Raw genomic sequence first — 22,825 nt, 5'->3', positions numbered from 1 at the left:
GCAATCGTGCATTTTAACAGAAAGTAGAAATATGAATACATTCTAATTTGTAACTACATTTGAAAATTAAAACAGTTCTCTCCAAATCCCAAATACCACACAATCTTTAATCTGTTCTCATCTTGTTACTCCAGAAACATCTGTCACATGCTATCAAGAAAATAGAGGCAAGGATTATTAATCAGTCTTTATGGCCAAAGAAACATTATTCTCCTTAACTTCTGCCTTTTTGAATCATTCATGTGTATCTCAGTTCCAAAAAGTGACACAATTATACCTCCATTCCAGAAAAAAAAAATCAATATGAATATCAAATATCAAGGAGGCAAGGTACTTTCATGTAATTAAAGCAAAGTCACAAGTGTTCGTCTTAGAAATGTACATAATTGCAGGAAAATTTTTAAGTACAACTTTATTTGATGGCTGACATGTAATAATAACAGTGAACAATTCAAACAGGTATAAAAAAGGTAGGATCAAAATCTTTACGCTCAAATACTTGAAAAGTCACTATGAATATGGAAAGATCTGTTTACATAAACACGTATATTTGCTGAGGAAAAATCAGGGGGTAGTGGCATCTCCCTGGTCCGTTAACAATATTTGGATTTTCGCAAAGAATTAGCAGCACCCAACCTTAAGTGTTAATTACGCGTTTCTAAAGGACCCATACAACAGATTAGTTGGCAGTGTTCTAGCTTTTGGGAGATGGGAGCGGGTGAGGGTTCAAATATCTGAGTACGCATGCACTCACACATTTAAAATCACCATTCCAAAAGGAGGGGACTCACACACTGAAAAAGTCTAAGAACATCATCCTTAGAGGATCAACAGTGGGCCAGAACAGTGGAAGCTGAATAGTAGTCTACTTGGTAAGAATGGTTTTTCACTCTTAGAAGCCAAGTTGGGAAGAATGAGAATACTCACATACACATAACTCAGGGAGACCTTGCTTCAAATTTTACATTGCAGAACACTGAACATTCTTTACAAAAACCTCCATTCTTGCTTATAATAACACCAGATGATTTTTCCTTTATACCACCATATACATAACATTTAAATATTTTCTTTATAAATATTCTAGAGCAAACAGAATGTGTTTTGTTGCAGTGGTGGCCCACATCTGTACAAAGCAATGTAAGCAACATATATATATAGGTGTATATATATATATATATATAAAATGACTAAGAAAAAAGTGCAAAGAATAACAGTATTAAGAATTTTTGTTTTTTTTTTTTTACAGTAACTATGGTTCAAGTGTGAATACCTATCAGGGATATATAATCCCAGATTTTAATTAAAGATTCAAAAAGAAGCCCACATACCAAGTTACTGCACAAGTATCAGTCCCTTAGTGAGTAACTTCCCTTCTCCCAAATCCAGCATTTCCAGTTTCTGAACTCTTCTCAAACAGAAAAAAAGTGGTAACAGTGTGTTCTTCCCTTTAAGTTCCTAAAACGCATCCAAGTTAATTAATAATTCGGAGATTAAGTCAAGATGGTAGGGAAGTCATTCATCATAACCCGCTTTTGCTAAAATTAAAGCAAAATGAAAGGCTTTTGGTAATACAAATAATTGACCAAGAATCAAATCAGCAACAGCAAACAGACCTTAAATTACAAGTGTGATTTAATACACTTTAAAATCAATCCCTGCTATCAAAGATAAGTTCAAAGTCTAAATCCTCTCCCTGGTTCAGTGCTGTGCAAGGGTTGGAATTCTAAATACTTATGATTTCAACACCTTTTCTAACAGAGAAAATGCTTCCTGTTAAAATTTGATTAACTTTCTATTATTTTAACTCTTGGTTTGTCTTATTTTGAACAAACAGAAACGCAATGTTCAGCATTTTTTAAGATGTACTTTTACTCTTAAGTCATTCAAATAATTACAGTTACTGATTTCACATCTCCAAGTTTCAAAAAAGCAGTTGAATTTCCCTTTAAATATATTACTAGATATTTTTTGGTGCGTTTATATTGTTTTATTCTTACTTCAGGCACTGTAATTATTCACAATATTATAATGATTCTATGTGTAACCTACACAACAATTATGAATGCTAAAATGGTTTCCAAGGTATTACTTGATTCTGTATATTATGATTCAAGACAAATGGTTGGAAGAGAATTTTAAAGCCCTGCAGCACTTCTGCTTTGAGTAGTGTTAATATATTTTTTTGGTCATGCTTAATATTTGAGCATCTTCTGAACTAGGAAGACAATAGACATTGGAAGTTGCAAATTTCCTCAAACTACATTCTACTCCAGCTCCAACTTATTTTGTTCAACATTAAATATTTTTTCTTTAATGAAACAAGTATATCTTAGGCTAATTTTTAAAAACAGGAATTTTGCTCTAAAATTAATAACACAGCTACAGGGAAATAACTTTTCAGTTTCAGCTTCACTAGAACTATGCAAAACTAAGTCAAAGTAGACTCGACAACTATTTTAATCACTTTGGGTTTTGTTTTTTTATTACCATGACTTTAGAATGATACACTTTACATTCTAACAGACAGCTCAACAAGGCTGAAAACTCCAGAACTGAAAAACCACCAGGCCGCCTCCTGTACAATTGTAAGTAAGAGAGCAGCATTTTATTTGCCCCCATACATTCGCTCAATGTCTTTGAGGTAATGGTTCTTCAGTTCCTTCCTTTTCAGTTTGAAAGCATCAGTGACCAAACCAGTTTCAGGGGTCCAGGGCTCCGGGCTTAAGCGAACCTTGATTGGAGTTTCAAATCGCTCCAATTTCACTGAAATGAGAAAGGGGGGGGGGTAGGAATGAGGGAGAAAGAGGGAAAGAGAGGGAGAGAGAGGGGAAAGAAGGGGGAAGAGTGACGAGGGTTAGCAAAATGGGGGCGAGTGGGAGAGAGAGAAACAATAAAACATGAATTTTGCAGGATTCACCTAGATGGTGCAGGTGATGAGGCAAACTTAATGGTATGTTAGAGTTAATTAATGATACCACCACCTTACAATTTCATTTTATATTTCTCAAAGTACATATCAGTTGTTTCAGTTGAATGGTTTTGGACTATGCAGTTTTTTTTCTAATATATATGTAGACACCCTCCTCTTCAGAGTCTTTCTATCTGTTGCGCCTTCTGCCTGGGATGGCCTTCCCTGCTGTAGTTGCATGGCTCACCTCCCTACCCCATCCACGTGTCTGTTCAAATGCCACCGCCTCAGAGAGGACTCCCTTGACCACTCCTAACAAAACAGAAGTCCCTTTGTCTCTCTGTATCCTCTTATGCTATGTCTTCTTCAAAATACTTATCACCACCTCATATATTATATATTTAATGCACCTACTAGAATGTAAGCTCCATGAAAGCAGGGGCTTTGTTCTGTTCACTGCCATCCATAGGCTACACTGAGCCCTCAAGGAACATACATATTTATTCATTCATTCTACAGAAAATTAGCCTCTAGACAACTGTTCTTTGTAAGCTTTATTGTAATTCAAGTAAGAATCAAAAGGGGGGGTTGTGAGTTTCATACTCTTAAATGATATAAGAATTGATGCAGCACATATTGGATTTGAGTTAGACAACACAACACATGTTGAAAGAAATGTAAGAAAATGGTGAAAATAAGGACACAGAAGCAATCCATACAGTGCTCAATAATTTTAAATTCAATAAATTATATTCAATGAAGTTACTTATTATTAATACAAGGTCATCCTTAAAATTCTGAAGGCCTACTAACTGTAATGTTAATCTACAGATGAGCTTTATTTTATATGCAATTATTTAAAATAGCAATTTCGAAGAAGCAAACATCTGCATGTTTTAAAACTACTGCTAAACAGCCTAGGTAACCTGAGAAACAACTTGGTTTCAGTGATAAGCACAAAGAACTCAAATTCAATGAAGTTTTTGTTCTAATGCTAGTCTGAGCTTTATGAAAGCTTGGGTGAATTAGCGAGTTTCTCATTAAAATAAGAGAAAAATATAAAGCTGAGTGTGAAAAGTAATGTTTCAAATAACTTAGAACCAACTTCCTAAAAGTAATGCCTAAAAAGGTAATAAAGGAATATAAAACTTGTTCAAATTAACCATATCTACTCTGATGATAGATTATAGCTCAGTTATACAGAGGTGCCTGAAATAAGGTCACATTTGGATCTCAAGGGAATAGTTAGTTAAATTCTCAAATACCGATCTGGCTCCGAAACCTTTTATTTCATATTACTTTACCTACTTACACAGGTCGTATTCCAGAAACACTGACAACAATGGGACAAAGCAGGTACGTTATTTCAATTGCGCACAAGGAAATTAAGCATTTTTTTTAATGCTGCATTAGAGGTTTCATAGTTTTGGAAACTCCTAAACATTAGCTAGTACCACAAGCTATAGAGAGCAACGGGCAATCACACAGTTTCCTATAAATTAAATAAATTTATAAATTGCAAACAAGTGAAAAAGATTAGGGGAAGAAAAAAACAAAAAATTTTACACGTGGCATTTTATCAGAATTACCTAGGACATTATGAAATGTGACCTGCAGGTGGCAGCAAATGTCAATTTTTCTAGCCACTGATAGTTGTCAAATCACCCCAAAACCATTATTTTGCATTCTTATGATACTATCTATACCTTGCACTTATATTTAAAACATGAAGAGGCCTGCTATGAACGATGTATGATTTCAGGCAGATTTAACTGAAAACAATCAAAACTATTTTATACTTTTTGGCCTAAGTCTCTGAAATTATAATTTGAAGCAAAAGGTTAGCAAAATAAATCTTCTGTGGCACACACGAGCTTATGAGTTATTTAGATTTAGCTCATGATTAGTGTTCATTATCCAAATCATGAATTGTTCCATTTCACGCCTCAAACCAAGCACAGGAAAGTTATGTAGGCCTAGCAGTTCCTAGAATTGTATTCCATTTTCCAGCCTGAAAAACTTCCCCCACTGTTGCTTTTACACAGGTGAATATTCAATGACAAATTATTCAAGTCACATTCTGCTCCATTAGTACGTTCAGAGAGTGACTAAGAATAACAGCCTATTGGCTGAAATACTTTTTTTTTTCTTTTTTTTTTTTGTGGTATGCGGGCCACTCACTGTTGTGGCCTCTCCCGTTGCGGAGCACAGGCTCCGGACGCGCAGGCTCAGCGGCCATGGCTCGCGGGCCCAGCCGCTCCGCGGCATGTGGGATCTTCCCAGACCGGGGCACGAACCCGTGTCCCCTGCATCGGCAGGCGGACTCTCAACCACTGCGCCACCAGGGAAGCCCTGAAGTACTTTTTAAAATACTACATTTAAAGAAAAAAATGAGGATTTGTATCAAAGAAAATTCTGGAAGCCTGGTGATATTAAAAAGTGTGATATGTCAATAATACTATAATTAACAAAACCAACTTTAAGAAAAAAATTAAGCTACTGTCTTTATGCTTATACAGTAACTTACTTTGCAGATTATGTTAATAGGTAACTGCTATTTAAAACTTTACAGTGACCAGAGTTAACCAGAAGAATGTTCTTCTTGGGGAAAATAGTTTTTCAACTTCAACTTGCTAACAAATGTTACAAACTATATTTTTTAACCAAAATGGAACCCAAGTAGTTAATTTTAAAAATAAATAATAGTAGCCTAGTTAGGGAAACAGGTGTGCTCATGTATCTCTGACAGGAGTATAAACTAGTCCAGTTTTTCTGGGGGGGAAGAGGGAGTTATTTGGCAACATAAGGGAAAAAAGCTTTTAAAATATACATTTTTCTTGACTCAGATAATCCATATTAAGAAAATAATTACATAAGAAAATAAATTAGAGTAAAAGAGATATATTCTATTTGTTTACAGTGGAGGGAAAAAGTCTAACAATAAGGACTTAAGTGGACACTCCTTTACTGGAATACTATTTAGCTTAAAAAATGGTAATTCAATTCTGTATCTACTGACTTAGAAGAAAGTCGATGACGTTGGTAAGTTAACTATATATAACAAAATGTAATGTCACCACCCAAAGGTAACTACTATCAAGTGATTTTTACTTCCTCCTTTAAACTTTCTGTATTGTCCAGTACTTTATAATGAATATAGGTATCTGTAATCAGAAAAATGACATTTTCATTTTTTAGGAGGGAAAGCAATAGGTTAAAACTAGGTTAATCGCTTCCAATTAAACATGAAGAGTACACAGTTTATCTCTGCTCCCCTGGAAAATAAACAGTTTAAAAATATTTTTTTTTAATTCAAAAGGTATTAACCACAAAGGAAAAATAGAAATGAGAGAGAGGACACTGGGTGAGAAGGCCCAACAAAATCTTAGAAGACCAAAAGCAAACAGGCCAGCAGTTAACTGACTGGGAGCCAAGAGAGCTAAAAGCTAACTGCCCACATCGAAGAATACCAACAAGAGGCAAACCAATCTCCCGAGCCCGTAGACAGAAGCTGAGGGACAGAAGCCAGAGATGAGGGGCATGCTGAAAAAGCAGGGCTGGCCCTCATCTGCTCAGAGGACAGCTCTCCCTCATCCTGCTCTTCCCCAACCAGGCTGGAGATAGATTTACCTTTTGGAAAAACTGAACTAGAGAGACTCTGGACTCAGGACACTTACAATAGAGGGAGGGAGTAAGGCTGAAAACCTAAAGGTTCAGTGAGGGGAAGACCTACCCACCCCAGCCCCAGCCCCCTTCCAATGGCCTTTTTTTTGGCTACCAGAATATTGGCAGTCATGCTAATATCTCCCAGGTAAGAGACTGCAGAAGTCTCCTCTGGAGAAGTGGAATGACTCAAGACACTAACATTTGAATAACTTTTCAGTGAAGCCCAGCAAGCTTTCCAAATAGCTTTTTAGAACCTCATTCTCAAATATGAATGGACAGACAAGGATCAGCAGATATATGCAAGGCCGACCAAAGCAAGCAGAAGGTGGAACTTGAAGGAAACAGAAACAATAACAGGAGAAGGAAACTTCATAAAAGGAATCCCTTCAACACCCTCAGAGGATGACTGCATCCATGAAAGAGCAACAGGATGCTATTAAAAGGACACTAAGAAAGCAGGAAAGAACTCTTGAAAATTGAAATTCTGATACTGGAAGTTGGAAGCTCGATAGACTGAGACAATGATAAAGTTGAGGGATCTGCCAGAATATAAAACAAAAAGGACAAGATATAAAGATGTGGCCCATATATATACAGTGGAATATTACTCAGCCATAAAGAGAAAGGAAACTGAGTTATTTGTAGTGAGGTGGCTGGACCTAGAGTCTGTCATACAGTGTGAAGTAAGTCAGAAAGAGAAAAACAAACACTGTATGCTAATACATATACATGGGATCTAAAAAAAAAAATGGTCATGAAGAACCTAGGGGCAGGACAGGAATAAAGGCACAGACCTACTAGAGAATGGACTTGAGGACATGGGGAGGGGGAAGGGTAAGCTGGGATGAAGTGAGAGAGTGGCATGGACATATATACACTACCAAATGGAAAACAGATAGCTAGTGGGAAGCAGCCGCATAGCACAGGGAGATCAGCTCAGTGCTCTGTGACCACCTAGAAGGGTGGGATAGGGAGGGTGGGAGGGAGACGCAAGAGGGAGGAGACATGGGGATATATGTATATGTATAGCTGATTCACTTTGTTATACAGAAGAAACTAACACACCATTGTAAAGCAATTATACTCCAATAAAGATGTAAAATAAATAAATTGCAATCCTCCCACCCCCAGCAAAAAAAAGAAACAAAAAAGGCAAGATAGATTACAAAAGAAAAAAAAAGATAATAAAATTAGAGGATGAAAGTAGAAGGTCAACAACCATATAAAAGTAGTCCCAGATAAAAACATGAACACAAAACTCAGAGGGGAAAAGCAATGAAAGAAAAGCAAACAAACAATAAAAGGTAAATGGAGATTTCCCAGAACCATAGGGCAGAGATCTCTAGATTGAAAGGGCCCACACCAAGTAAGTATATGCAATGATAAATGATAAAAGATTCACACCAGGGCACATCAGTATGAACTATCAGAACAAAGATGGACCATTGCAAACACAGAGTAGATGACCACCTAGCAGGGATGCTGTGACATGCAATAAACTAGTTAGGTTATTCTACCATATACCATTTAAAGATCCTTCCAACATGGAAATCCATTATGTATATTTAGGAGGCAGGTTTTTTAAAACACAACATAGTAAATCGACTATACTCCAATAAAAATTTAAAACAAACAAACCAAATAGACATCTTGAAGAGTGTAATGCACAGGACCTCATTAAATAACTTGTAGGGACATCAACAGATAAGCCACTTCTTACTTACTGGTATTTGCAGCTTCTCTGATCTCTTTCAGTATTTCAGCTTCCATGGCAGGGTCATTGCAGATATCAACCCAAGTGCCTTCCACCCCTTTCTGTTGTGCCAAAAGCGTCAACCTTTGCTGATTGGGAACCACAAAACTTATCACATAGGACTGGTCACTAAAAAATTAGAAAATAAAACAAACTGGAAATTAAAACATTAAGGACAATTATTCATAAATGATACAAAGAAATAGTACACGTAATTCTGAATATATTTGTCTCTTATTTGTTACAGCTTCATTAAGAAGTAATAAAGCCCATAGTACTGTCATAACGACAGACACATAGATAGCCTAATGATATAGAGAGTCCAGAATAAACCCTTGCATATATGGTTAAATGATCTTCAACAATGGTTCCACGACCGCTCAGTGGGGACGGTCTCTTCAACAAGTGGTATTAAAAGAACTGGATATCCATATACAAAGGAATTAAGTTGGACCCTTACCTTATAGCACATACAAAAATTAACTCAGAATAGATCAAAGACCTAAATCTGTAAGAGCTAAAATTATAAAATGCCTAGAAGAAAACATAGGGGAAAAGAGTCATGAAATTGGATTTGGCAATACTTTCTTAGATATGACACCAAAAAGCACAGGAAACAAAAGAAAAAATAGATGAAGAGTACAACAAAAATAAAAAATGTTCTGTGTATCAAAGGTCACAACAGAGTGTAAAAAGGCAATCTATGGAACTGGATAAAAATATCTGCAAATCATATGTCTGATAAGGGGTTTATATCTAGAATGTATAAAGAATTCCTACAACTCAACAACAAACACAACAACAAAATAACCCCATTAAAAATGGGCAAAGACCTGAAACCATAAAACTCCTACAAGGAAACATAGGGGGAAGCTCTTTTGACATAGGTCGTGGCAATGACTTATTGAATTTGACACCAAAAGCAAAGGCAACAAAATCAAAAATAAACAAGTGGGAGTATATAAAACTAAAAAGCTTCTGCACAGCAAAGGAAACCATCAACAAAATGAAAAGGCAACCTACAAAATAGGAGAAAGTATTTGAAAATCATATATGATACGGGGTTAATATCCAAAACACATAAAGAGCTCATACTACTCAATAGCAAAAAAAAAAAAAAAAATCAATTAAAATATGGACAGGGGAACTGAATAGACGTTTCTCCAAAGAAGACATACAGATGGCCAACGGGTACATGAAAAGGTGCCCAATATTACCAGTTATCAGGGAAATGCAAATCAAAACCACAACAAGATATCACCTCATACCTGTTAAAATGGCTATTATCAAAAAGCCAAGAAATAACAAGTTTTGGTGAGGATGTGAAGAAAAGGGAAGGGAACCCTTCTGCACTGTTGGTGGGAATGCAAAGTGGTACAGGCACTATGGAAAACAGTATGGAGGCTCCTCAAAAAATTAAAAATGGAACTACCATATGACCCAGCAATCCAACTTCTTGGTATAAATCCAAAGGAAATGAAAACAGGATATCAAGGAGATATCTGGTCCATGTTCATCGCTGTATTAGTCCATAATAGCCAAGATATAGAAACAACCAAGTGTCCATCAACAAATGAATGGATAAGGAAGATGTGGTGTATATGTTCAGTGGAATATTACTGAGCCATGAGAAAGAGATTCTGCTATTTGCGATAAAACTGATGAAGCTGGAGGGCATCATGCTAAGTGTAACAAACCAGACAGAGGAAGACAAAAACTGCATGGTATTGCTTAAATGTGGAATCTTAAAAAAAAAAAAAAAAGTCAAACTCATAGAAACAGAGAGTAGAAAAGTGGTTGCTAGGGGCTGGGGGTGGAGGCTGATAAAAGGGCACAAACTTTTAGCTATAAGATGAATAGGGTCTGATGATCTAAGGTGTAACATGGTGATTACAGCTGATAACACTGTATTGTATAATCAAAAATAAGAGGGAGGGCTTCCCTGGTGGCGCAGTGGTTGAGAGTCCGCCTGCCGATGCAGGGGACACGGGTTCGTGCCCCGATCCGGGAAGATCCCACATGCCGCGGAGCGGATGGGCCCGTGAGCCATGGCCACTGAGCCTGCACGTCCAGAGCCTGTGCTCTGCAACGGGAGAGGCCGCAACAGTGAGAGGCCCGCGTACTGCAAAAAAAAAAAAAAAAAAAAAAAAAAAAAAAAAAAAAAAAAAAAATAAGAGGGAAAAAAATTTTAACGAGCAAAGGACTTGATTAGACATTTCTCCAGAGGTGATATACAAACGGCCAAACAAGCAGATGGAAAGATGCTCAAACATCACTAATCCTTAGGGGCAAGATATCCCCTCAAACTCATTACCGTGACTATTATAAAAAAAATTTAAAAAGTAGAAACAAATGTTACTGAGGATGTGGAGAAATTAAAACCCTTGTACACTGTTGATAGGAAGGAAAAAAAAATAGTGCTCCCATAATGGAAAGAGTATGGCAGTTCCTCCGAAAATAAAAATAGAACTACCATATGATCCAGCAATCCCACATCCGGGTATATACCCAAAAGAATTGAAAGCAGGATCTTCAAGAAATATTTGAATATCCATGTTCATAGCAGTATCATTCACAATAGTCAAGAGGTAGAAGCAACCCAAGTTGTCCATTGATGGATGAATGACTAAACAAAATGTGGTCTATACATACAATGGAATATTATTCAGCCTTTAAAAGGAAGGAAATTCTGACACATACTACAATGTAGATGAATCCTAGGGAGCATTCTGCTAAGTGAAATAAGCCAGTCACAAAAAGACAAACACTGTATGATTCTATTTATTCAAGGTAGCTAGAGGAGTCAAATTCACAGAAACAGAAAGTAGAATGGTGGCGGCCAGGGGCTAGGTGGGGGGAGGGGAAATGGGGAGTGGTTTAATGGATGTTGAGTTTCATTTTTGCAAGATGAAAAGTTCTGGAGATTGGTTGTACAACAGTGTGAATATACTTAACCCTAGTGAACGGTACACTTAGGATGGTTAAGATGGTAAATTTAGGTTTTGTGTTTTTTTATAATTAAATTTTTTAAAGGGAGTAATAAAGCCCAGAAAAATAAACCATATTAACACATAAAGAAAGAAAATGGTTCAATCTCTCAGGTTTTTTTATTTAGAAAACTTGTACTAGCTGTGTTACCCTCTCGGGAAAATGACCTACGCTAAATTTCAGTTGTTATGGATGTTAAATGAAATAACTGTTGTGGCATAGCTAAGTATTTAGCAAGACATAGTAGGTAGGTAGTCCAGTAAATAGTTAAAATGCCTGGATTATCTCAAATGACCTTTAAGCTGTTGAATTCAAGAACTTTCATAAATTTCTAACATTCCCCAACTCTGAAAGTTGGATGTTTCCCTTATGATTATATCAATTTTTTCCCAATTACCCTTTTACCGTAAGTATATGAAACACAAATGCAACTTTAAAATTACCTTTTGGCAAAAGCACAGATGTTGTCAATAAGTGGACAGTTCTTCAGTGCAGCTTCTACTTTCCCAAGAGACACATATTCCCCTGCTTGTAACTTCACCAGATCTTTCTTACGATCTGTAAGTCATGAAGCATGTTATGTTATCCATAGTACATTGATTAAGGTATGTCCAATTCTGATTTTCTTTCAGTCTCATCACCTTAATCTTTATTTATAAAGATACTTCTTTTAAAATCTTGTTATATCTAATGTTTGCCCAAACACATCAGTTAAAAAGAAAATGCCTAGTTAAAGAAGTACTGGCTAAAATGTTATATCCTACACCAAAAGCTTTAATATCTTACTATAATGTTTAATATTATCATGAATTTAATAGAAGGAACAAAGACTTTGGGGCATTAGATTTGAATGGTAGCTCTGCCCATTACTAGCTATGTGATCCTAGACATGTCATTTGACCGCTCCAACCCACAAATTTTATCAGGGATAATGATGCCTACCTCATACTGGCATGTAGCACAATGTCTGACATACAGAACAGTCAATAAATGTTAATTCCCCATTTTCCAGATTTGTCATTATCTTGTTAAAATGACAGTGCACTAACAACATGCTGGCATAGGTTGCCTTACGTCCTTTGTGTGAGTGCTGACTTGCCTACCCATAGGCTGGGAACCCAGTACACATGCCACCGGAGCCAGCCTTTGATTCCAGCACAATTAAGGATCAAGGGGAAAAAGGCGGTGGTGGTGTAGGTGGGGGAGTTACTGGTTCTAGACTGAGCCATGTTTCCTGGGAATTTCCCTGGCAGATCAAACTTCTAGGCGAAGAACCAATTTTCCCAGGAAATCTCTAACTATATTCAGGTCACATATGGGTCCAGAGACAGACTTAAACGGACCACTAGAGATAATGACTGGAGAAATTTTATGGCTTGAAAAGGATCTGAATGGGACCCAACAGAGTGGTCCTTATCGGCTAGTCAAATTTTTAACTTTTGCCTGATTAAAATGAATAGTGTAAGGGCTATTCTGGAGTAGCTTTGAACTTAGTCTATTTCAGTAGGCTCAATAAGGGCAGTGCCAAGCCAACTGACATTCTCAGAAGAACAGATTAATGTTGAGGACTGATATCATAATTTTCTAAGAGTCCAGGCTAGTTAGAGTCCTACAAATGGCCACTAGGGAAAATAACATGTCCACAATGCTTCTTGGGTGGGGAGGTAAATGGTGAGGAAGGCCTAGAATAGGGTATGTTACAGGAGATGGTTATACGGAACCAAATGTATCAACAGTTGACCAAAAGAAAACAAAACAAAGAAACAAACGAAGAAAACCTCTTCTGAGCAATTTTTGTTTTCTCACTGCCAACTGCTATTTTCCTGCCCACCCTCCCTACCCCAATGCTGCTTCTGCTACCACTTAGTAAGGTGCAGGCACTGCCCTGCTCTAAACATTTTACATGTAACAACTCACTTAATCCTAACAAAACCCCTACCAGGTCAGTACTGTCATCCCTATTTCACAGATGGAGAAGCACAGACCAAAGTTAAATAACTTTTCTGAAGTTTAAACCAATGGAATCATCAACCCTATTAATGACCTGACCAATATTACCTTTCATGTATGTGGAAGTTGCAAAAACTGAAGAAAAGCACAAAAAGAGAATACACTGACCGATAATCTGTAAACACCCATCGGGATGGAATTCTCCAATATCACCAGTGCAGAACCACCTTTGGCCATTTTCGTCCACAGAGTAATCCTCAGCTGTTTTCTCTTCATTTTTAAAATATCCCATGGAGATATTCTGTCCACCGATTACAATTTCACCTCTGGGGTTTGGTTTGTCGTGAACTGTATAACCACCTGGAAGTCAAAAACAAATTAGTTATTGTTCTAAAACAAATTTACTTGTATTAATTCTTAAAGATCCTTTGCTACTATTTTTCTGCTGATCAAATTTTACTTCACTTTACGGGAGCATATTAGTTAATATTTCCCAGGATCATAAAATTTCACACTTAGAACATCATTAAAGCTTAGGGTTCATAGAGTTCTGTTAAGATAAAATCACCCCCAAGAAGGGTAACACTTGAAGTTTTTAGAAGTAAATTATTCATATGTTGATATCAAATGTGTTTCAGATATATTCTAAGGTTTTAATCAAAGAGCATAGGTAGTTATAAATTTAAAGCTATTCAATATTTCAGTATGACAAAACCCATTGTACATAAAACATTAAACTCATTATATAAAGCAAAGGTTCTTTCACAGCAAGGAAAACTCCAAATATGGACCCACTCTCCAAAACTGACATTAAAGCCCAGTACCAGAAAAATTAGAAAAATAAAAATTAAAGGCAGAATTCTCCTTACCAAGTTTTACAATATACCTTGTTTCTCTGATTCCACTGCTTAATAAATAACCCATTTAGTAAAGCAATATTGATGCTGATGCCCAGTATACGTAGACACACACTCCCTATATTTTTTAAGATTTTCATTCTAAAATTGGAAGGGCATTACCATGGGAGAAAGGAGGACTTATTCCCAAGATGTAAAACGCTTGGGAATAAATTTGGCCTTTCAGTGTGGTATTTAAAAAGGAACGGTTGTTTGCTCATAGAGCACCACAGTAATGCACACAATAGAAGTCACATAGGAGAAACACTTTTTGAAACTTCAAATTTATGTCAGACAAAGCGCATTCATTTTCTTGGGTTCACACAACCTAAGGGATGTGTCCTACAAGGTAACTGGTCCTTTAAAGGTTCAGTCTATGGCTCTTTACAGACAACAATATTGTACTATATTCATCAGACTTGTTTAGAGACTAAAACTTAACTATCCCACCCACTAAAAAGGAAATTATGTAATGTAATAGAGATCATTTTACAATCATATTACGATCATATTACAACATGTAAATGTATCAAATTAACATGTTGTACACCTTAAATTTACAGAATGTTGTATGTCAAATATACCAAATTGAAAAATTAAAGAGGGACTTCCCTGGTGGCTCAGTGGTTAAGAATCCACCCTACCAACGCAGGGGTGACAGGTTTGATCCCTGGTCTGGGACGATCCCACATGCTGCAGAGCAACTAAACCCGTGCACCACAGCTACGGAGCCTGCACTCTGGAGCCTGCGAGCCACAACTACTGAGCCCGCGTGCCACAACTACTGAAGCCCTTGCGCCTAGAGTCTGTGCTTCGCAACAAGAGAAGCCACCACAGTGAGACGCCCGCGCATCTCAATGAAGGGTTGCCCCCACTCGTTCCAACTAGAGAAAGCCCGTGCGCAGCAACAAAGACCCAAAGCAGCCAAAAATGAATAAATAAATAAATTTAAAAAAATAAAAGCAAATCTTAAGCTTTTTAATTACTCTTCCTTTATCTGGCATGGCTAGGCTATTAATTATTTTACAGTTAATGAATATGTTTAATATTTTTCACAATTTCATCATAGGAAGACTGCTTTACTTTTGCAGATTATCACCAGTGTCTGTAAAGCACAGGTTTCCTCTAAGTGGCTCGCCTTCTGCAGTTACTTATAAAAATTAAACTATACAAATAGCTGGACAATTGATTATCAACTATAAAAATGTTTCCTGGGGGCAATTGGGATTGACATGTATACACTGATGTGTATAAAACTGATGACTAATAAGAACCTGTAGTATAAAAAAACAAACAAAAACAACAACTAATTCTAAACTTTCTTTGGGTTATTTGTATGGAAATATGTTAATATAAATGTTTCAGACATTACATGAAATTTCTAAAAATCTTCTATGTTCTGGTATAATGTTATAAGTCATAATTCTAGTTATTACTTTAAAATGTATATCTCAGAAATAACTAAATTTCCTTGTCAATTGCATTATTATGAACTTTCATCAAATCTTTAACCGTGGTCATTTTTAAGTCTTTTGTCATTTACAGACAGTCTGGGTGTACTCTGATGCTTTTGCAAAAATGTTCCTATAAAAGGGTTTCATCTTCAAGGAATTCATGGAAAAGACTCTGACAGGTACAGGTTTCTGGTAACTGACTATACTGCTGAACTGAATGAATAAGCATTTTCAGAACTCTAGTGGAAAACTGATGAATTCATAAAAGTGCTAACAAAAGATCAAGATGAAAAAAAAATTAATTACATGGTACTGAGTGAACTGATGAGGATGATTATAATTTTTGTGACTTTCTTTTTGAATAAAAAAAAGTCCCACAAGGACTCAGAGGCAAAAAATATACAAATCAATTTTCACTGCAAAGTAAAGGAGCTGTTACAGTGGAGGATTACTGGACTGAATGTCAATATTATGACGTAGTATGAGTGTGTTTCGTGTTCGGTAATTGCAATCGTTGTTGCTTTTGTTGTGGTCATCCATTTACAATGCTTGGTGTCAGTTTATTTACCTCGTGTAAAAATGAAATACAGTGTGTGTGTGTGTGTGAAGAAAAAAAAAAAGCTGGAAAATTCCAAAATACTTGAAGGTTAAATGGTTCTATTCTAAGCAATACATGGATCTTGCTGTCTGTATGTGAACTGAATAACATGCACAGTGACCAAGCAAAAACAAAAAAAGAAATACAAATTATCAGGTCTCCTCAGATCTACTGAATGAGTCTTTCTGGACGTAGGGTCCAGGAATCTGTGTTTTATCAGCTTTCTAGATGGTTCTCATGCATGTGAAAGAGTAGGAACCACTCTTCTATATGCCAGGTTCTGTGAAAATCTGTCCCCATTGCTACATCCTCTGTGAGGTTATAAGGCCATCTAGATAAGACAGGGAGTAAAGAAGGTAGTTTTTGAAAAGCCAGTAAAAAATTACTTAATATTGTTTACATAATGCTGTTTGTTAACTTCCTCCTTTCACTTAGTTGTTTGGAATAGCAAATAAGTGAGTTTAAGGTGCACTGGTGAATTAAACGCAAAACCTGGATTAAGTTTTAGATGTTCTTACTCCTTGTTCAGACCCAATCCATTCTTTTTATTTTCCTCCACAAGGTTCCCATTTGCCTCGAGTAATCCAGTGGAACTGTTTTTGCCTTACTAAACTTCAGGATGTACCAGGAGTCAGGTCCAGGAAAATGTCTTCAAAATAATTCTCTCCTTGGTATCTTTTCTGATATAAGATCTTGCCAAGAGCTTGTTCTCCACTGCAAAACCATATGGTGATTCACTGTTTACCAAAAGTTTGATTGAGCCAAACCAGGGATGTGACTTAGGAGACAGCAAAGTATGGTAGAAAGTGCATCAGTTTTAGTGTCAAACAGTTCTAGGTGTGATTCATGGTCTGCCACTTACTAGCTGTGCAATTAATGTCTCTGAATTTCAATTTCCTTGGCCATTGAATGTGCTGTGTGTTAAGTAATTCTTAATTTACTTGTTTGTCAGTCTATGGGTTTATTTGTATATGCCTATCTCACTACAAACAGCTGATGAAGTTAATGAAATAATTCACATCAAGTGTCTAGTCCTTTGCCTGGAACCTATAAGATATTTAATAAAAGTTAACTCTCTTTAAAAAAAATGTTTGCTGGGGTCAAGCTCTAAGAAGTTGGAGGGTGTGTGTGTGTGTGATTAGTCACTCTATCCCCTGAAAATATGGGGTTTCATTTCCCAGCCCAAACCTACTCACTAGCAAGATCTAGCTTCAAAAGATAGGATATACATCCTTCTCCAAATCCAGGGAATGCCCCACTAAGAATTTTTTCCTCTTTACCATCGAGTATTCCCAAGTTCAGAATCATCATGCCTAGATTCTAGAGATTTCCCTTTCCTCTTGGGAACCTCACAGTGTTACTGAAGAAAAAGAAAGCACAGGGAACAAGCAACAGCAAAGACTCGCTTGCTACCGCAGACAACCTAATGCTTTTTAAAAATGGAAGTCCAGAGGCTCGCGGTAGTTTTTAGCATATCTAGAAACACTAGAGCTTGTCATAAAATGCTTACCTTCCTGCCAGTCTTTTAGCTTAATTTCACAGCAAATAAGAGGGGCTCCAACTCTGCCAGTAGTATAGTCAGTAACTATAAGGGAAAGAGCAACAAAGATATTAATTAGTGTAACACATTTCAGACTCCCACTAATGTGATTACAGGAATATTAAAGTTGGAGCCAGATTCTGAAAGATGACAAAAGAAGAGGCCATAGCGAGAGGAATGCAAAGCATGACCATTTTTCAATAATTCAGCTTCATTTTTTAAAATTTATTTATTTTTGGCCACACCGCACAATGTGCGGGATCTTAGTTCCCCGACCAGGGATCGAACCCGTGCCCCCTGCGGTGGAAGCATGGAGTCTTACCCACTGGACCGCCAGGGAAGTCCCTTCAGCTTCATTTTAACAGTGTAATTGATTTCAATGTTGGTACACCATTTTGGCTTCTCATGGCTACATTTCAGATAATTAAGTATAAAAATCTGTTAAGGGAGGAGAGCTGGCTCCACCATTATCTACGTAGGATTCTGGTAAGACAGATTTTGATTGGAAGTCCTCCTCTACAACTCACTGATTGGATGTATAAATTGGACAAGTTACTTCTCTAAACCTCCATTTCCTCATCTATATAAAAGGGGATAATAACAGAACCCATTTCATATAGGGATATGCTGTGAGGGTTAAATGAGATGATTCGTAGACAGTGCTTAACACTTCTTGGCAAAAAACAAAGTGTTCGATAAATGTTAGCAGCTATTATCCAACATGATGATGATGATATTATCCTTTTGTAGTTTGTGATTATTGCTCGCAGTAATCAAGTATTTATGGACAACCTATTATGTACCTAGCATTATATTAAACATTGTGAGGAAAACACATTAAAGGTAAGGAGACCCTGCCCTCAATGAGCTTACAAACAAACTACCTGGAGAGAAAAGCACGTGAAATAATTAGAGCACTTTTAAATACTAAACTGCATGGTACTGATGGTGAGAACAGTAGCACCTTGGAGACTAGAAAGATCAACGTAAGATGAAATGTCTGGGAAACACTTAACTGAAGAGTTGCACATGAGAAGATGGCTGTGACCAGACAGCAAAAAGGGCATTGCAAGAGAAGGGAACAGAAAATACAAGAGAGAGTAAGAAGATTGGCTTATTTGGAAACAAGAATCCTGGTGTGTACACAGGTGGCAAATAATGATGAAGAGGTACAATGGTGCCAGGTTAGAGACATCTTGAAAGCTACGTTCACCAGGTATGAAGTAGTGTTTGAGGTGGATGTGTCTAACAGAAGAATAGAGGATGAATCAGAAGTAATATAATAGAGGCAGACACAGCAGCTGAAAGGCTGTTACCACAGGGCAGTGTGAAGTAATAAAAGGTTAGATGCCAAAGGTGGCAGGCAGTGGAGGGAGCAATCCAATGAAAAAGTGGGAAGATCTGGTGAAAGTTAAAGATATTAAAAATAAACAATCAGATGACTTCAAAGCTAATGCCCTGAATGATTTTAAGGATGGTAATAACACTGTCAAACAATCTGGCAACGGAAAGATGGTTTTGGATAATGGCACTGACTTTGGACATAAGTTTAAAGTGAAAGTGAGATAGTAAAACGATTACTATACCGCATTGTTTCACAACCTAGGGTGATTTGCCCCTTAAGGGATATTTGGTAACATCTAAAGATATAATTCACTGTCATATTATCTGGCAGCTATCTAGTGGCTAAACATCCTACAATGTGCAGGAGAGCTCCCAACAATAAAGAATTATCTAGTTCAAAATTTCAGCCGTGCTGAAGTTGAGAAACCCTGCTATAGGCTGTTGAAAACAACAGAAAGCAAACAAGAAGTCAGGGCAGGAATATAGATTCGAGAGGGAACACAAAACTGATACCTTATTCCAAGAGTGCAGTTCTCCGAGGAAGTGATCATTTAGAGAAAGAAGATTACAAGACCAGGGTGACAGAACTTTCAGGACTGTCAATGTGTCATAAGTATTTACGAGGCTTAAAAATAAAGGGTACACATGACTCAACTACAAGTTTCTAAAACTAAAATATGTAGATTTTCATTGAATCTGATTATTACTTAGGAGGTATAAAGTTACCATGGTTCCCAAAGGCAATGCAAATTGGCCTTACCAGTAGAAATTAACATAATTATTTGCCACATTAAAAATGCTTACCTTCAGTAACTGTGCCAGCACCACACGATTCTGTCAGTCCATAACCCTGACCCACCGGGCAGCAGAAGCAGACATTCATGAATCGTTGTGTCTGCGGAGACAGGGGTGCTCCACCAGACAGCATCATACGGACATTCCCTCCTAGCAGAGCCTTCACCTTTTTAAATAGTATCCTTGATAAAAGGGGTGATAGATGATTTTAATATATGCACAGATTATTCTTGGTGACACACTAATTTATAGACTCTGGAAAAGATTTCTCAACTTTCTCAACTTTTCTCAACTATATTTCAGGACCATTGTGATAATGAGAGGTGAACAAAGCAACAACTAGTAACACACTGAAAAAAATGCCAGAAAAACTCTTAAAAAGGCAAAAAGAAGAAGGTATGGTGTCAGGAAACTACTTTGACACACAGTAAATGAAAGAAAAGGATGATGTCAAAGGAAAAAATGTAAAGTTACCTTTGGAACATTTAGTCATCCATCTTATTTCCTTTCCAATGAAAAATGTTTCCCCATCTCAACTCCCCAGCACCACATTTAAAATAACCGTTATATTCATACACTTAATATGCTATTTTATGAATACAATACATCAGAAACCTTCACGCCAAATAAATCTTGAAAATCACTTTTTTGAGTTAGAAATGGCATTTTTTAAACTCAATTGTCTTGACACAAAAGTCTACTCTAGTTTTTCTTCGTGAGACCAAATATTATAATTAGCTCTTACATATGTACTCAATTATTAAAATTTGTTAATTTGCCACGATCAGAGTTCAAGGTCCTCTGCTTGCTATATAAGCAATGAGGCTTAGAAGTGAATAAAAGAGAAATTCAACGTCATGATCATGGTGGTGATGCTCAAACTAAATTAACTTGTCATTTACTTACGCATCTTCCCGATGTAAAAACACAAAAAGATTTAAAGGCTCAAACTACAGAGTCTATGAGATATACTTACAGATTGCAAAGCGGTGCATCATATCCCTTTTTGATCTGTTCCAATTTGTAATCATACCCTATCTTGAACAGAGTTTTCTGGATATAATTCATCTCTTGGACTTTGCTCATAACATTCTTATAAATTCTATCCATGATTTCCTAAAAGGCAAGCAACATATTAAATAATCTGAAAAGAACTACACCAACACTGAGACAGTCTTAGGCGAAAACACCTTATTTACAGTATCTTAGGTAAAAGTCTTTAGTAGAATGGAAATATTTATTATATTGTAGGATTAATTTCACTAACTTGTTCACTATTTCAAAAACACTAAGGACAAGTATAGGGGTTTCTTCAGTTCTACACACTAAGTTTATCTAAAATTTTTTAAAAATTGACTGGAGAATAAATAGTTCATTCACCTATCACATAAAGATAATTTTTTAAAAAATTCTTTTCTTCAAATATATTCACTTACTCTCAAATAGCACTAAAACATCCAACTATGTTGAATCTAATCCTGATGTTTTTCTTACTACTACCTTGTGACTCTTACAGCCTGGCAGAGAGTTTTACAGTTTCTTAAAATTCTTATGTCCCTATAATTTAGGCATTTCTATTCCATTTTAATAGAAGCTAAGGTAACAACAACAACAACAACAAATAGGATTCTTGTTCACAGCTCCTTGGAAAATTAGACGTAGGACTAGGTTTGGGATATACTGACTCCCAAGCTAATACATGCAAAACAGAAAACAAAAAAACACCAAACAAACCAATAAAAGCCCCAACTATCACTAAATGATGTTTCTTGGCATTACTTAGCACAAATTAACAAGAGTTATTGCATAAAACACACCTATTTATAAATACCTAGTTTTAAATATTTAAAATAGCAATTAATGTAAATTCAGTTGTGCTACCATGAATAACTCTATGGATGGCTCTTTCAATATTAGAACAGAGTCATTCACAAATGAGGACAGCAGAACCAGCCCTTGCATTATGCTAAGTGAAATAAGTCAGACAGAAAAAGACAAATACTACATGATCTCACTTACATGCGAAACCTAAAAAAGATGAATTCATAGCAAGAGAGAGTAAATTGGTGGTTGGCCAGGTCTAGGGGGCGGGGGAAATGGGGAGATGTTGGTCAAAGGGTACAAACTTCCAGGTGAATAAGTGTAGAGATCTAATGTACAGCATGGTGACTACACTTAACAAGACTGTATTATACACCTGAAAGTTGGTAAAACAATAGATCTTAACTGTTCTCATCATAAACACACAAATAGTAACTATGAGAGGTGATAAATGTGTTGATTAACATTACTGTGGTAATCATTCCACAATATACATGTATATCAAATCATCACACTGTACACCTTAAACTGACACAATGCTACGTGTCAATTATATGTCAATAAAGCTACAGGGGGTGGTGCATGGTACAGTGTTGTTTTCTACATTTCCACAAAAGGTATCACTGCTGGATAACTGAAATCTTTGTTTATATCTGTGACTGAGAAATCCCAGAAGTTCCCTAAAAGGACTTCAACATCCTATAACTATCCTGCTTTAAAAAGTGTACGGAAACCAGACAAGGATGTCACAAAGAAAGAAACCTACAGGCCAATATCACTGATGAACATAGATGCAAAACTCCTCAACAAAATACTAGCAAACAGAATCCAACAGCACATTAAAAGGATCATACACCTGATCAAGAGGGGTTTATCCCAGGAATGCAAGGATTCTTCATTCAATATACACAAATCAATCAATGTGATACACCATATTAACAAATTGAAGAAGAAAAACCATATGATCATCTCAATAGATGCAGAAAAAGCTTTCGACAAAATTCAACACCCATTTATGATAAAAACCCTCCAGAAAGTAGGCATAGAGGGAACTTACCTCAACATAATAAAGGCCATATATCACAAACCCACAGCCAACATCCTTCTCA

At 36.6% G+C, this 22,825-nt stretch overlaps 1 protein-coding gene across 6 annotated transcripts in view; it reads right to left on the bottom strand.

Annotated features, from left to right (window-relative positions):
* Nucleotides 1-395: 395 nt before the first annotated feature.
* Nucleotides 396-22,825, bottom strand: part of ACSL4 (acyl-CoA synthetase long chain family member 4) — a 75,609-nt gene continuing 53,179 nt past the window's right edge. For all 6 annotated transcript variants that reach the window (XM_019949579.3, XM_019949580.3, XM_019949583.3 and 3 more), the window contains 7 exons: nucleotides 20,872-21,011; nucleotides 19,905-20,077; nucleotides 17,727-17,801; nucleotides 13,437-13,628; nucleotides 11,762-11,876; nucleotides 8,302-8,459; nucleotides 396-2,766 (listed from right to left, as the gene is read on the bottom strand). In XM_019949579.3, the coding sequence (XP_019805138.1) occupies nucleotides 2,609-2,766; nucleotides 8,302-8,459; nucleotides 11,762-11,876; nucleotides 13,437-13,628; nucleotides 17,727-17,801; nucleotides 19,905-20,077; nucleotides 20,872-21,011 (1,011 nt within the window). In that variant the 3' untranslated portion in view covers nucleotides 396-2,608. The remainder of the gene's footprint in view (nucleotides 2,767-8,301; nucleotides 8,460-11,761; nucleotides 11,877-13,436; nucleotides 13,629-17,726; nucleotides 17,802-19,904; nucleotides 20,078-20,871; nucleotides 21,012-22,825) is intronic.

This window comes from Tursiops truncatus, chromosome X (genome assembly GCF_011762595.2).
Source record: "Tursiops truncatus isolate mTurTru1 chromosome X, mTurTru1.mat.Y, whole genome shotgun sequence".
NCBI classification, from domain to species: Eukaryota; Metazoa; Chordata; class Mammalia; order Artiodactyla; family Delphinidae; genus Tursiops; species Tursiops truncatus.
This window is presented reverse-complemented; position numbering and strand designations above follow the sequence as displayed.